At 37.7% G+C, this 16161-nt stretch overlaps 1 protein-coding gene across 1 annotated transcript in view; it reads right to left on the reverse strand.

Moving 5' to 3' along the window:
• The window catches only part of ATRNL1 (attractin like 1), a gene marked incomplete at both ends in the record, with an annotated part of 535835 nt that overhangs the window by 376425 nt on the left and 143249 nt on the right, over nt 1–16161 (reverse strand). The window contains one exon of the mRNA XM_082486299.1: nt 11694–11831. Within this exon, the coding sequence (XP_082342425.1) occupies nt 11694–11831 (138 nt within the window). The remainder of the gene's footprint in view (nt 1–11693; nt 11832–16161) is intronic.

Consider the following 16161-nt stretch of genomic DNA (forward strand, 5'->3'; position numbering starts at 1 on the left):
AAGCATTTTTATTGTCTTTTACAGCAATAGCCACTTTGAGTTCTAGTTGGGCTTGGGCCCTTCTAATTTTCTCCCTGCATAGCTTCACTGCGTCTCTGTAGTCTTCCTGAGGGGCTTGTCCCCTTTTCCAAAGGCCATAAAATCTCCTTTTGTTCCTGAGTTCCAGCCAAAGCTCTCTGTTCAGCCAGGCCGGCCTTCTACCCGACCTGCCCATCTTTTGGGATGTGGGGATGGCCTGTTCCTGTGCCTTTAAGTCTTCCTTCTTGAGAAGTGGCCAACCTTCCTGGACTACCCTGCCCTTCAGGACAGCCTCCCAAGGGACTCCACCAATCAATCTCCTGAACAGGCCAAAGTCTGCCCTGTGGAAGTCCAAGGTGGCAGTTCTGCTAACCCCTCTCCTTACTTCACCAAGAATTGAAAACTTTATTATTTCATGATCACTATGCCCAAGACGGCATACTACGTACTATGGCATATTACTACAGGCTAATAAAAAACATGCTTCTGGACACGTCACCACTTCATGGTCACAGCAGAAGAAAAAGTTAATGAAAATAAAATAAAGAAATGAACACACTCATTAAACTAGCTCTATTTTTCAATTTTTTTTTCAACTACAAGCATATAATTTTCTAGGGGTTATAAAAAATCATCAATTAATTCTCTTTAACATGTAGCTTTATGGAGCTCAGATATTCTTTGTTTCCTTGGTTATCACAGCTTAGAGTAATTCCTACATATTTTCATCAAAATAATAGTCTTTACGACTGTTCCCCACAGGGAACTACTATTAACAGATGTTAGAAGTGATACCAGTGATGGATATCAGAGGCTGGGAAAGCTTCAAGGGCAGGTTACCAAATGAGATTTCAGTACTAAACATTAGGTATTCAGCTTTGGAAGTTTGACACCTTGGAAGTCTGGGACTTTGGCACCTAAATTCCCTAAAGAGAAAACAATCTCGTCTGGTCTGACTACTGAAGGTTTAGTCTACACTAACTAAGGAGGTGTAGTTTTTTTATCAACTGATTGTCGGGATGGAAATGACCCCGGGTACACTAATCGTAAATTCTTATGCAAAATGGAGATACAGCTTCCACCACTTTGATTTTAAACAAGTAGTTCATGTACTCTCATGATATTAGTGCTGGCCTTATATACGGATATAGTCCATGCACACTACGCACAGAGTTCGGGCCATGTGCACAGAATGCCCCGTTTCAGAGTACAAAATCAGTTTAGGCAATAGGTGCTTTGTTGGTTAGTTCCTCAAGAACAGTAGCTAGGGGCATGCAGGTAAAAACTATCAGATGCCTCAGTCCTCTGGAAAAAGCTTATTTACTCACTGATTCCAAACCGAGCATGTGGCTCACTTAGGTCCGGTCTACAAGCACGTGCAAAAAACAGGGATAAAACCATAAAACCTTACAACAAAGGTACAAAAGAAAAATGAGATAACTATAAAAATTAGCACAAGCATTTATGCTTAGAACTGTCATGAACAATCAGGCAAGGGGTTTCTGTTGTGGTTTGGAGGTCTTTTTTGGTTTGGGGGTTTGGGTGTGGTTTTTTGGCTCTTCTTGTGCTCTTTGATTTGGCCATGATGGTTGACAGACCTGCCCATCAGTCATCAAACGCTCTTTTGGATCTCACAGTATGAAGTCACTGCTGTGATCCCCTGACAGCTATTAGCTGATAGTCCATCTCGCATTTACAACTTTTCAGTCCATTGAATGTGTTTTGGGGAGAAAAGCTTTGCTGCATGTCCAGCTGTTTAACAAATCCAGAACCTAGTAAACAAGAGAAAAACCAACAAAAGGCAACTTGAACTCTACACAGAGATGGACTGCTTGCCAGACCTCAAAATAACGGTGTAAATAACCTCCTTAGAAGCGTATCATGTAAATGAGAGAGTGCACTTGCATCAGCTTTGGATTTTGAAAGGCCTTAGTCTTAGAGTGCTTCATGCTACAACCCAGAGAAAGCATGGGTAAGTGTAGCATAACAAGAAAGGTATGCGGAACCCAAACACTGGATCAGCCCTTCCACAGTACAAGTCAGGATAAAACCGATGGAGTTGCAGAGCCACTCACAGATGGCAGCATATCTCCTCCCTGCCCAGCTGTGTCAATTCCACTTTGCAAAGGACATAGAATTAAACTGAAGTGGGTGGAAAAAGATAAAGAGCATCTTACTGAAGCAGAGAAGTAACTACTCTACAAAGCTCCCCCGGCTACTTGTACACCACACGCAGTTTTTGCATGCATTTCTAAGGAAACATGGATACAATCATAAATCATGATAGTGAAAGGAGCCAAAGTTAGAGCTAACAAAAATAACATGAATATTCATACCAGCTGAAGTCAACTCATAAGCAACCCTGTAAAAAAAAAAAAAAAAATTGCTTGGATCGAGGTATTATGAAACACTCTTCCAACTTTGCATACTGAAGATCTTCAACCAGCCAGTGAATATGAAGGCAACGGAGAGATCCCTTGTAAATTACTGTTTAAACACTCGACAAGACAGGAGCTTAGTGGTAACTTAAATATAAATTTGAAGAATTCTTGCAAGGTTTTCAGAGACAGGCATTATCCTCCCTCAGGACTGGTGTGTGGAACAAAAACGTGACGAGCCTAAAGCAACTACGCAAATCTATTACAGATGCTGTATTCCTATAAAATGACAGGACATGAGGAACAGAAGGTGTGAAACGCCTGGTCTTTAATGCCTCAGTATATGGCACTGTTTTCAAATCACAGAACGGCTGAGGTTCTCTCTGCCCGGGAGATCATTGGGACCAACTCCCCTGCTCAGGTAGGGCCACCTAGAGTCAGTTGCCCAGGACAGTATCCAAAAGGCTTTTGAATATGTCCAAGGAGGGAGGCTCCGCAACTCCCTCTCAAGGAGGGAGGCTGGGTAATCCGCTCCAGTGCTCAGTCACATTCACGGGAAAACAAAAAACAAAACAAAACAAAAAATTAGCGTACTAAAGCAACCTTTTCAAAAGCAGACTAAATTTTATCTAAAAAAACCCTATCACTTTCCTGCTGCTCAGAGTGCTGGCATGAACTACCTCCAACAACTAGAAATGACTAGAATACTTCAGTGTGTTGTTAAAGAGAACAAATCCCTTAATTGTACAGCCATTTTGTGACAGCCCTAAAAAGGAACCACCGTCTGTCTCAGACACCGGTCAGTGGTGGGACTTCCCTGACAGACAGAAACTTCAATTCCCCTTTTAGCTGAAAATATCTACAGAGGCCAGGATTGCCGCAGAATCTGTTTGTAAAGGTCTGAATCACAAAGGAACAAAGTGATTTCAAGCTACTGAAAAAAAATCCCTTGATGATGCGTTAAATGAAAGATTTTATTTCTCCTTCCAAAAACTGTTTCTCAGGCCAACAGCATCTGCCTAGTTTTGCCTGTTTAAAGTAGCATCATACAGTTTCTAATACTACGATATAGTAGTCTCTGGGTATTCTGAGGCTAAAATTTAAATATAATGTTATTGTGATAGGATATTTACTAAATAAAATGGATTCTTAGGGAAATAATTTTTTCCACTTTTAAGTTTACTGCCGTAAATACATGCAGTCATAAAATATTCATATTCAGAATGTTTAGGTAGATGCTTCTGAGGAGAAGGATCTGGGGGTCGTGGTAGACAGTAAATTATCTATGACCCAGCAATGTGCCCTTGTCGCCAAAAAGGCCAATGGAATCCTGGGCTGCATAGGGAAGAGTGTGGCCAGTAGGTCGAGGGAGGTCATTCTCCCCCTCTACTCTGCACTGGTGAGGCCACAACTGGAATACTGTGTCCAGTTTGGGGCTCCCCAGTTCAAGAGGGACAGGGAACTGCTGGAGCGAGTCCAGCAAAGGGCAACTAAGATGATTAAGGGCTTGGAGCATCTGCCTTATGAGGAAAGGCTGAGAGCGCTGGGACTCTTTAGCCTGGAGAAGAGAAGGCTGAGGGGAGACCTTATTATGGCATACAAGTATCTAAGGGGTGGGCTGAAGGAGGATGGAGCCAGGCTCTTTTCAATGGTTCCCAGTGACAGGACGAGGGGCAATGGGCACAAGTTAGAACACAGGAAGTTCCGTTCAAATACACGGAAACACTTCTTTGCGGTGGGGTGCCAGAGCACTGGCACAGGCTGCCCAGGGAGGGGGGGGAGTCCCCTTCTCTGGAGATTTTCAAGACCCGCCTGGATGCAGTCCAGAGTGATGTGCTCCGGGCAATCCTGCTTTGGCAGGGGAGTTGGACTAGATGATCTCTAGAGGTCCCTTCCAACTCTGAAAATTCCGTGATTCCGTGATTCTCTACACCTGCCCTATTGCAATCCCAAACTACAGGTAATTTAAAAGCTACATAGTGATAACGTTGAAGTGAAAAAATTAAGACTTCTGTTTTCTGTTCCTTCATTGCTTGTATAACTTTTTGAAACCTAGAAAAATAAGTCTAAAGGGAAACTACCAGGTTCCTTTCTATCAAGCAAGTAGACAACAGCATATTTTCGTTCAAAAAAGAAACTGAAAATTAAATTGTTTTCCTTGTTCACACTATTAACTTTTTCCATTATGAAAAGACGGGTTGCTTTCTATAATGTGTGAAATTATGTAATTTGCTGTCTTACAATTTAATATACAAATACTGTGCACTGTGTATGTATACACACACACACACACGCACATATATTCTAAGAGTATGGCTGAGGAGCAGGAAGAGGTTGTCCTGGGCACTATGGGTTACTTTGTGCTCTCTAGATGGGAGAGGAAACTGCTTCTTCCTTGGATGCAAATGAAAGTTACAAGCCTTGCCAAAAGTATTGGGAGCAGCAGTCAGGCTTGAGAGAGAAGATGACAAGAAGCAGAAAACCTGAAGCAGGAGTAGAAACGGGGAGATGCTTCAGAAAGGAAGAGGCCCATCAAAACAAATTGGAGGGGGGGGGGGGGGGGGGGGAGAAAAAAAAAAAAAAAAAGAAACTTTCATAAGATCTCCTGTGGATTGTACAGAGTCTGATTCAGCTTGGATACAGCAATAAGTTGTTGGATTGGAAAGAAAAGTGGGAAAGAAGGACACCCACCTTGAAATTATTTGGTAGCAAAAGTTAGATCTGTTTCCCTTTTTTCTTTACTACCCCTCCCTGGTTTTCTTTAGTACACCTCCTCTAGTTTTCCACAGATAACCTTGTTCAAGTACCTGTTTGTGTTCTAATAAACGAGGCTACAGATTACTTCAAAGTAATTGCAGGGTTTCTTAGATGTGCTGCCTACGAAAAAAAACACACTCTAATGCACATGTGCTCCCTGTAAATTAAACCGATATTTTTTTTCCCAAATACCTAACACACCGATTGCCCTATAGGAACAGGCCTTTGTTCTTGATCTTGTCCATGGTAGCTTTTAACAGCATTTTTTTGGGAGAGACAGGGAAGGAAGGAAATCACTATCAGTTTCTTCATGGACTGTCATGACAGAGACGTGTTACGAAGGTTGCTATTGCTGAAGAGTTAAAAAGGTTACAAACACTGCCAGGGGAAAACGATGTATAAATCCACCCAGTAGACATCTTTCAAAGTTAGATAGAACCTAAAAACCAAGGAGACCATTTTCAATTAGCTGCCATGATGAGTTTAACATCTTTCTCACATCTGTCTTCCACAGACACCAGAAATAATGACTTCTGCCATCCTCAGCCACTTCTCTCAAAACCTCCACCTCTCAGATGTCAGTTACTCAGCAGAATAATCACATTCTTTGAGCAGCAAGATTTGAACATCCTGGATTTTCCTCCTGTTACTGAAGATATATCCTAGATATCAACAAGTCACTAAAAAGTTTTGTTTTCTTCTTTTAACCAACAGAAATAAACACAGATATATCTCAGCAACTATTTTATTGCTGGGGTAAACTTCACCTAAGTCAACATACCTTAAAGCTAGTCTAACAACTTAGTCTTTTATTGATGCATATCTTTTTTTTTAAAATCTCTTGAGGCACTAGATATAAATATATGTAAGTCGGACAGCTACTGCGTAGATGCCCAAATTCATGTGTAGTCATATGCACATACACACACATATATATACATATCAGTGAAAAGTAACGAGTTGCACAATATGCAAAAGACGCAGACGCTGCACAAGGCATGCTTTTACAGAGACAGATGCTTTACATGAATGGCAGAAATACTCAGATTTATTCTGTCCTTTGTCCTCTACGTACTGGAAGAACAAAAAAAGGTGCCCAGACCTCTCACCTGGCTGCAGCAGCAGCTACATGGTATGCACTCACTAGAAACATGTTCACTTTTGCTAATAGTTTGAAGATCTGGTAAAAAATTAAATGTTTCCAGTAAACAGTTAACTTCACATTTTCAAACAGAATGACTACAGATCAAATGTGGGGGGAAGCTGTTGCCTTTAGCATTGAAAATGTCCAACTGTACGACAGCAGAGAAGTAGACAGATCTGTAAGGGAACTAGAAATGCTACAGATTTGCTTAAAAAACCTCGCCCATGCACCCTGTCTCGTAGGAGGCTTTTCCAGCCTCTTAAACACTATGCCTTTTAAGTCTGCTTAGAGAGCGAGCGGTGCAAGTTAAAACACAGTGTTCCTGCTGTGCTGGTATTCAGTTTTACTCCTACTGCAAAAGCAACAGCAACGGTAGTACAATTATGGGAAAACTGAACGGTGTTTGGGATGTTAGCAGTTTATGAAAAAAATGGCAATACAGCAAAGTGCTTACGTTATCTTATTATTAAATGTATTACACGTACACAGTGTGTGTCATAAGTTACTGTAAAGATTTCGCTCTTGGCATCTCATACATTTTAAGAACAATTTTTAAAAATACCATGCATAAAGAAAATGACAAGATGATAAGCAGCTAGAGTAATTTTTTTTAACATTGACAACTAAGTAGATGATTAATAAGTTTGAAAATAATGCTAAAAAATGCTGCCAAGATTACACAAAATTGTTCAAAGCAATCTCCCATCCAGATTTCTCCTGTTACTTTATGCTGCGGTCTGTAGTACACTTAAAACTCTATTTTTTTCCTAGAATTTCTATAAAAACATTGCGTATTTCCCAGACATGCATTACATGACAGAACAAGACCTTGAAGAAAATATAACACTGAGAGAAACCACCAAGACAGCAAGTCAGTATCTGTGCTCATCTATAGTCAGAGCTCTTTTATTTCCAAAATCCATCAATATTTAATGATGAATTTTCTACTACTGAGTTTTTATATTCGTGGCTTCAAAATAGTATCTCAAATGGGACTTGAGCAGAATTTTTTAAAAAAAATGAAACAAAGTGACTTGGAATATCTGTCCTCCAGCTCCTCAACATCTCAGACAACAAGGCTGCCTACATCTGGATAGCGTCACCTGCTCAGAAGCAAACAAGGCTGAGTGGGCAGCTCTCATCTAAGCTTCACCACAATACAGAGTGTGAGTGTGCCTTGTTAAATCACAAGAGGGTTCGCTTCCTTAAACATTCCTGGCAGAGACTGACAGCACTGCCTTTAGCACTCCAGGGGCTGCGCATGCATTGGCACTCCAGACCAGTCAGATAAATGGGGTAAACAGAACTGGAGCTTGGTCTGCAACCCAAAACCTGTCCCTTGTCAGAGTGCTCTATTCCCTCATGTTCAGAATTCACCTCTGGCTTGCCTCTTATTTTCTTGCACATTGAGCCGACTCTTAAAAAGGATGCTGTAACTTTACGTGGTACCTGTGATGGTACTATTACTTTACGCTTTTCTTTGCTATACAGGGACTTTAGCTTACAAATACAAAGGAGTACATACATCTTTACTGCAAGGACTACTGAATCTAAAAACCATGTATACACCAAGAATACAAAGTCTAACTCTCATTCCCTGTGTAGAAGAGACACTTCATTATCAGGCTTTTTTTTTTTTTTTTAAGAAAAAGTACAATCTTTAATTATAAAAAATATGATCATTGTCAAACTATTGCCCATCAACAACTGACATACCACACTTCTGGCACAAAAATAAACTAGAGTGAGGGTCAATCACAGAGTAAACTGCATTCGATGGAAAATTTTTTAACACCGCAATAGCAACAATTCTACAGATTCCAAAATAAGTAATATGTAATATTTAAGAACATCTTTATTAAGCACTTATAGTATGACAAATATACGTAGTCATTTTGCTATACGTAGATAATTTTCTTACATAACTGAAATACTTTTTTTTTTTAATTTACATAATTGGAATATCTCTACTCAATAGCTCCCTGCTCTCTAGATCTCAGACTCCAAGAATCTTTTGAAAATTAGGACTGGAGAAGAACATGTGGAATCAGCTAGTCCACTGCACTTTTCCAAAGCTAGAGAAATTTGAAGATTTTAAAAATACAGTGTAGGTGATAATGCAGATTTCATAATGTCTTTCATAATGGCAATCTATTTCACAGTTTAACCAGTAGAAAGTTTTCCTTGTATTCCCCCGTAATCTTTCTTGTTGCAACCTAATCCCATTGCTTCTTCCTCAACCAAAATGGTGGAAGGCACTTTATCATCATTCTCTCTTTTCAGCTTCCTTTAGCATATTTGAAGCCTGTTATTATGCCTCCCATCTTTTCTTTGTCCTTCTTTTTAGGTTTGTCACTTCTACTACACCTGCATCGTATCAGGATGCAAAGTGAGTCCTTAGATTTCTTTTAAAGCTATTGAAATGTCAGCAATTATAGCGAGTGAAAATCCAGAAAAGTCAATTTTTTTATCCATTCTTTAATCACAACTATTCAAAACCTTCCAAAACATGAATTATATCTTTTTCCTAAAACAACTGTTATTCATCTCATTGTAATTTGGTAGCACACTATGCAATAGCACTCTGAATGTATCAGTTATCTGATGACAGTTGCAAAAGCATCATTATTCCCAGAGTAGAATAAGGAAAATAGTTATAACTGTACAAATTTTTCCATCCCTGGACAAAGGTCAGAACAGAATTGATGACTCAAAAGTGGACAGTCAGCTTTCTTCAAAGCTTTTTGAATGACCTCCTAGAAGTATAAAAATGGATTCAGGAAAGAATTGGTATAGTTTAAGGAAAAAAAAAAAAAAGTTTTCCAGGGACTGAAAAGCTTGTTATGCATCTCCTTCTCCTTTCTTTCAAGATCATCAGGGACCTAAGGAACAGCAAAGGCTAATCCAGCCTATAAAAGAAAAGGAAGTCTTTCTTGGAAATCTTTTATACCACTAATGGTCAAACTAAGTTGGGAAGTCAGGTTTTACCTATAAATGCATATAACAAAAGAGCAGAACACATGTACTGAATACATAAGTACTTTTGTCAGGACACTGGGAAAAAAAATTATTTAAAGTAGTATGTCATGAGTAAGTTAAGAGAACAATCCTTATTTTTTCTCCTGGTGTACACCACTTTGTCTCTCAACTGTAGAGATCAAGTACAACCTCTTCTCCCAGCTTCAACTGCTCTTCAATTCATAACCAAGTTACACCCTTGTAACTATAACAACTTGTTATATGAAGAATATTATAGTATTACAGATGTACTTTAAGAGTTATAGCCGTTATCTTGTCATTCCTTTAAAAAGTTTTCAATCTGGATCCTCAAAGCAATAACTCTGGAGCTCTAGGAACGCACCGCATGTTCAGGCAGTCTCAGCTCTCGACCAGAAGGTCGAGTCTGAGTAGAAAAGAAACGCTGGTAGGGTCGAGCCAGAAACTCAGCTGGCAGCAGCAGAGAAAAGTGACACAAGAAAGGACTATAAGGATGACTGGGTTTTTTTCAGTTCTTCATGATTTTCTTTCTTTGATTGGCTATTCCATACCATTTCCTGTCTCATTTTCTAATTATTTCAGTCACACTTAAGTTCACCTTCTGACCGAGTTGCCCCTTCTTCCACTCCGATATTTTGCTTATGCTTTTACTCTAATTATGGTTTTAATTTACAGCTATTTTCAATTTTTTTCTGTGTTACCAAAAGCACTATGAGAATGAAGGAGAAAAAAAAATAGAACCCTCTCTTTCCTTATCTTTGCACACTGCCTGATCTTAACTATGGTTCCAAAATCCTCTTAAATCCATGTAAAATTTATTTGACTTTTATGGATCACTGGTATTTTTTCCTGCAGGAATCCCTGGCCCACAATTTGGGCACCTCTATCACAGGAACAAAAATCATGAGACTGAAGAAAATCTAACAGTTCATAATGACTGCATTCATCAAAATTTCTTAAAGACTTAAACAGATTTATGAGCTCTATACTACAAAACACAATATACCAATGCAGATAAGGCCTAAAAATAATTATCATCTTTAATTTTTAAAGCATTATTTAGTTTAAATAGCTCCCGTTAAAATCATGTCTACCAATAAAAATATGTACTCTTATAGACTAGGGTTGAAAAAACAAGTTGTAAAATTTATAATTTTACTGGTCTTATAAATTGATTTTAGCCATTATTGCACTACATGTAATTCACTAAAGGTGATGGAATGCTTATTTCGTTGATAGCTAATGTATCCCTGAAGAATAAAACCTATATTAATACATCATTTTGCCATAAAGGTGCTATAGACAGCAAAAGAACATTTTGTCAACTTTAGGAAATAAGAGAACTATTAAGAATTATTTAAAGCATCATAAAGCACCAGCAAAATGTGCAATTGTCAATAGGGGCAGCCATTAATCTTTCCATCCCTTTGAACACAGATTCTACATGTCGTGCTTGAGTTTACCAGATGTGCAGCTTTACGCATTGACTACTGCATGTTAAAGTGCTGAAGAACAAGTAAACCCTTTGAATGAATAAATATTCCTTGAGAAGCAAAGGTTCAGTTACATAAACATCAATAAGAAAGAAGCAAAAATTATGGGACAAAATTTTCTAGCACCCTCCTGGATTCAATCTCAACTACCTTAATGACTTTCCATATTGAATATCCCCCCCTCCCCCATTTAGTTACAAGGGAAGGAGTTACTGTCAACTTTAAAATCACCCATGTGAGTAAAAAAGCAGCCCTACGGCAACATACAAAAACCATCTGGATTATTGGACTTCATTCTCTCTTTCACTTCAAGGAGAATCCTCCAATGCATCAATTAGAAAACTAAACAGATTGAATAGGTTAGGGTACCTTACAATCCTCAAGTGTACCAGGCTTTTCTGTTTGAACTACACATGAATAAGTCTTGCTGGTCTGTTAAATGCTTATTTTTTACACTAGCATCACAAATTTGTACAAATCAGTGCTATTAGACATTATGGTAGGTACCCAACTTCGTTTGTAAGTACCTTTTCACTGCTTCTGAGAGGATTGTTTACATGGAATGAAATGATGCCTCTGAAATACCAAGATTTAAGGTGTTGCTCCCACAAGACAGCTTCTTTCTCCTCCTTTCCCTAACTGGGAGAGCATCTTGAAATTACCATCTTGCTCTTAGAGCATCCAGACCAAACAACAACTGCAAAATTATGATTCTGGATGCAAAGTTTCTCTTAAAGATATTAATCTGATTTTGAATCATTAATTTAGCTGATTGACTCATCAGTATTATCAAGTAAACATTTGGCCTTTAAAGAAAAGTTATTTTCATGTTACATTAGGAAAGTTAAATTCACATTACACAAAATGTCACTTCATTATTTTTTTCCTCCCAGCAGAACGACTCACCTGTACACTGTCCTCCATTTGTGGGATCCCCATAATATCCCGGCATGCACGTTTCACACTGTTTTCCTGTTGTTAAGTTTTTACATTGATCACAGACGTTACTGTTGATGCAGGTGCTGTGGCCATTACACTGGCAAGCTGGAATATAACATTTAAATAGCCATTACTAAATTGCTCTTGGGAACAAAATCATTCTTACGTAATTACAAAATGTCTGAGGAGTTTAATCCTGACAGCACATATATTTGTACTTTGACACAGAACCTTTTTAAAGTAGTATTGTAACAAGACATGAATTCACAAAAAGGACCACAGAAGTTGCCTATGTAGCGACATATGAGGTTAAGATGTGTAAAAAAGTCTTTTTTTTTTTTTTTGCCATTGTTAGTGACTGTATCTAGTCCTCATACCTTTAAAATGCTGCCCAGTCACTTAAGAAACCCATCAAAAGGCAGTAAGTCACCCACTGAGACCAAATGAAACCCCCCATACCTACATGCGATCTGCTGTGCAGCATTCGAAAGGCTACTGTGACGGAGAACATGAACAACTCGCGCTCAAACTTATATTTACTACGGAGAGAGAACTTACAAAAGAATTGACCAAAGATTGCCTTATTTTTAACAACTCTGTTCCTCCTATTAGCTTTGGCACATTAGTAGGTTTTGAGGACATCAGGATCACGTCAAACATCTCCAGTCCCATCTCACTACGGTCAACTTTGGTGAAAGCCGAAAAACTGGACATAATTTATTGACATAAATTGTTTACGTTTGACCCTTAAAGCATAAAATTGCTTTTTGTCAAACAACGCTATAACCCTCCGATCTTGTACCGCAGCTCCGCTCCAGTGCTCCGTGTTTTGAAGAAACTCAGAAAGCGCTGATCACTACTGCAGCAAAATCACAATGCGAGTTGTGGCGGAATCATTGAGCCTGCTGCCAGGACTCAGCTGAACGACCAGGAGGTTCTGAAGGGTGACCTGGCTATAGAGTGGGACCTCAGAGCTCACAGTGCTCCGCAGATTAGCAATCTGTCAATTACAGCAGCTTCACAAATGTCGGACTACATCAAACCTGTCGCTCCCTTGCTGGTGAAGGGTGAGTAAGACTCAGCAGAGGACAGCTATCTCGGTAGCATCATGCTGCTTAATTTTTTTTTAATTATTATTATTATTTGGATTCTTAATCTAAATGTCATAGTGACTGGTGTCTTGGCTAGGAAGAAAAAGAAGAAAAAAAAAAAAGAGATTCTCACTGCATGATTTAAAAGTTTTTAGAGCTGTTTTAGAATTTAGTAACTTAATACATTTAGAACCATCACCAGGCTTGGCTCATAAACCTCCAAAGTTTATAATCTCTTCCTATTTCTGTAGCTATGCCTATAGAATCCTGTAAACAAGTATCAAGCATTTCTGTACTACTAGACAAGAAAGTTTTCTCACTGTCTTGAATAAATCTCCTTAGAAATTAGAAGTTTTCTTCTTGCTAAGAACACTTTATTTTTAGACAACTTTGTGGTGTCTTCCTCCAAGCAGTTGCCCATTCTGCCTTGTTGTTGTCTTTCTCAGAAAAAGCTACATGAAAATACCATGAATTGCAGCTGCATTTTCGGTTTTGTTTGTATGTCTTACACATTAAATTACTTAAAGCAAATGTAAAAAAAAAAAAAAAAAGAAAAATGTGGCCAAATAAACCAAAAGTAAAAACAGCGTATTAAACAGGTGTTCTATCAAAGTAGAGTAAGATTGCCTAATTAAGACTGTATCACAATGTAAGGAAAATGTTTCATGCTGATACCCTCTATCTAGCAGGTCACTGATGTGTAAATTTTCTATTTTTTCTAATGCTTACTTTTGTGTTTCTTTTTTTCTATTATTTAAAGAATACAAGAAAGCAACCTTAATTAATCTTTTTTCTATTGTCAATTTTAGTTTGCTGCAAGTGATAATATTATCTGGTCATATATGATAGTCTAACATTTTCTTAAGGCAAAGATAATGGAAGAGACTTCAAATCAAATTAAAAATATATATAGGCAATAAGAACCACTACAATCTACAATTTAGATGGCACACCATTTAAAAATGGCATTACATTTTTGCTGATTTAAAAAAAAAAAAAAAAAAGTATCTCGCTGAGAAAAGTGAAAAGCCAGAAGAACTGCACATTGCAAAAACTTTGTGATACAGACAAGTGCAAACTGGAGACAACAGTATTAAATAATTAAAGCAATAATTAAAATAATGAGACACTGTAATGATCTTTAACTAAGAACTAGGAGTTAAATTTAAAAAGTCATTTTTTCCTTAAGTGCTTTTAATGTACATCAGTGGAAGCAACAGAGAAATTTTCCTCACATATACAAATGTGATTTAGCTGAATCTTCAGTGGGGCTACCCTGGAGATAAGCAATTATATGTCTAATTTGCTTTTGACCTCTGTGTTGAAATGATTGGTGATGCTGACAAATGTTGATAAATATAGTTTTAAGAAATACTTAATGCTACAAAAAATACATAAAAAAATATGTCTGCGTTACAATCTGGATCTAGTGTAAAGATACGTTAACTAGTTTTAAACAAACTAGTTAGAATCAATTCACAGTGCTTTTTAAGAGGAGAAATTTAGGCTTTAAAGACAAACTTGGGCTCACAATCTACCTAACACTACCCAACACTATTTTTCTTTTTTTTTTGTATATATATGGTATTTGCCATTTTATTTATAATAATAGTTCAGTTAAAATATAAATCTGATGAAAAAAATGAAAATATATTCATATAAAAAGAAATACAATGACAGCTGCTTTTAGGAGTATTGATTTCAAAATGACCAGTCACAAAAAGAAACATTTTTTATGCTACCTGCTGAATACTAGTTTTAAAGATTTGAACAGACAGAAAATGAGAATGAATTCAAAACGCTTATCACCAACACAATTGCCCAAAGGCACCACAAAGAGGACGGATAGGAACTAAAGGAACTACAAGAAAAGCTAAGTGCACACATGAATAAACGTGAATGGTTTAGCCAACTATTCATCAGTGTGGCAGAATAATCTTCAAACTTCATGTTATAACCTATTTACTCTTATTTTCATCCAAAAACCAAACCGTTTGGTAAGTTTATATACATTTAGTATCAATTTTATCTTATTTCAAGTACATAGAATGATTGCTTTGCTAAGAAGAATAGACTCTGTTAGTATAATCCATTACAGATACTATTTTAAGAAAATGAAAACAAAAGCTTAGAAATAAAACCTATAGCCTATACCAGTCAAAATGAAATGTCACATCAATTGAAATTTTAATCCTATGACTTCTGCAGGATTTGCCTCTTAAACTCACAAAACTAGTGTTTTTAAACTAAAGCAGAACTTCAGTGAATTCTTGCTCAGAATATACAGTGAATATAGAATTTTATCCCGTAGAATGAATATTAAAGAACTAAAGTGATCAAATCTTTTCACGCAAATATTTTAGACATGGAATATATATATCTCCATAACAATTTCACTAGTTGTGGATACTACGTATTGCAGGGAAAGTCTAACAATGCACATATTATCAACATACCCCTATTTTAACATACAGACTCAGTACTGAAGTTTCTAGACAACATTTTGTCATTCCATTGTTTCCAGAAATTTACTAGAGGCTTCTTTGTTCAGCAAACAGTATTAGATGGTTTGAGGTTTTTTGATTTTAACTTGGAACATTTGACAGTGTTCACTTGGGTTCACATTTCAGTTCATAAAACTTAAAAAAAAAAAATTACTCTCTACCTATGTATTTAAAAAAAAAAGTTACCAAAGTAAAGCTTTCTTCAGAGATTCTGATTTCTAAATAATATATACACCCCCACATACATACGCACGCACACACATACGCTGATGAAAAAAAGTATCCAGAAGAGCAAACATAGCTGCATGTACCCACAGAAGTTTTGATCCTAGAGAAACTTCAGCTTCCAAATATATCAGCAGTAGGAACACTTGCTGGAAAAATAACTTTAGCCCAATTACACCAGTTATGATAAAACAAGTTTTCAAGCTGTCTTTTAAACTGTATTATTTATTGTAAATTACCACTGGAGGTCTGTCAAACTCTGCAGTGTGCTTTTCACCCGCCCGCACTGCTACACCGCTGCTTTCGCACATTCCTTTCAGGGTTTGAGTGCTTCCACGCGGGAGGCGGTACCCGTTCAGCTCCCACTGTCCTAAAGCACCTGGTGTCTCGCTTACTTTCCCAGTGAACTTAAAAATTAAAAAGCTATAATCAGATTGGTATGGCTTAAATTTAGACTTCAGAGATTCTCTTTAAGATTATAAAAGCATACATTACATTTACGCAAAACGTCTAAAAGGTAGACTGGAGGCACAGCTCAGCTACTTGGCAGCCCCCTCTTCTCACCACCAGCCAGACTTTTGCAGGACCAGCAGGGATGCAGGAGGTTCTGTTCCT

Source organism: Vanellus vanellus (genome assembly GCF_965231255.1).
Source record: "Vanellus vanellus genome assembly, chromosome: 7".
Taxonomy (NCBI): domain Eukaryota; kingdom Metazoa; phylum Chordata; class Aves; order Charadriiformes; family Charadriidae; genus Vanellus; species Vanellus vanellus.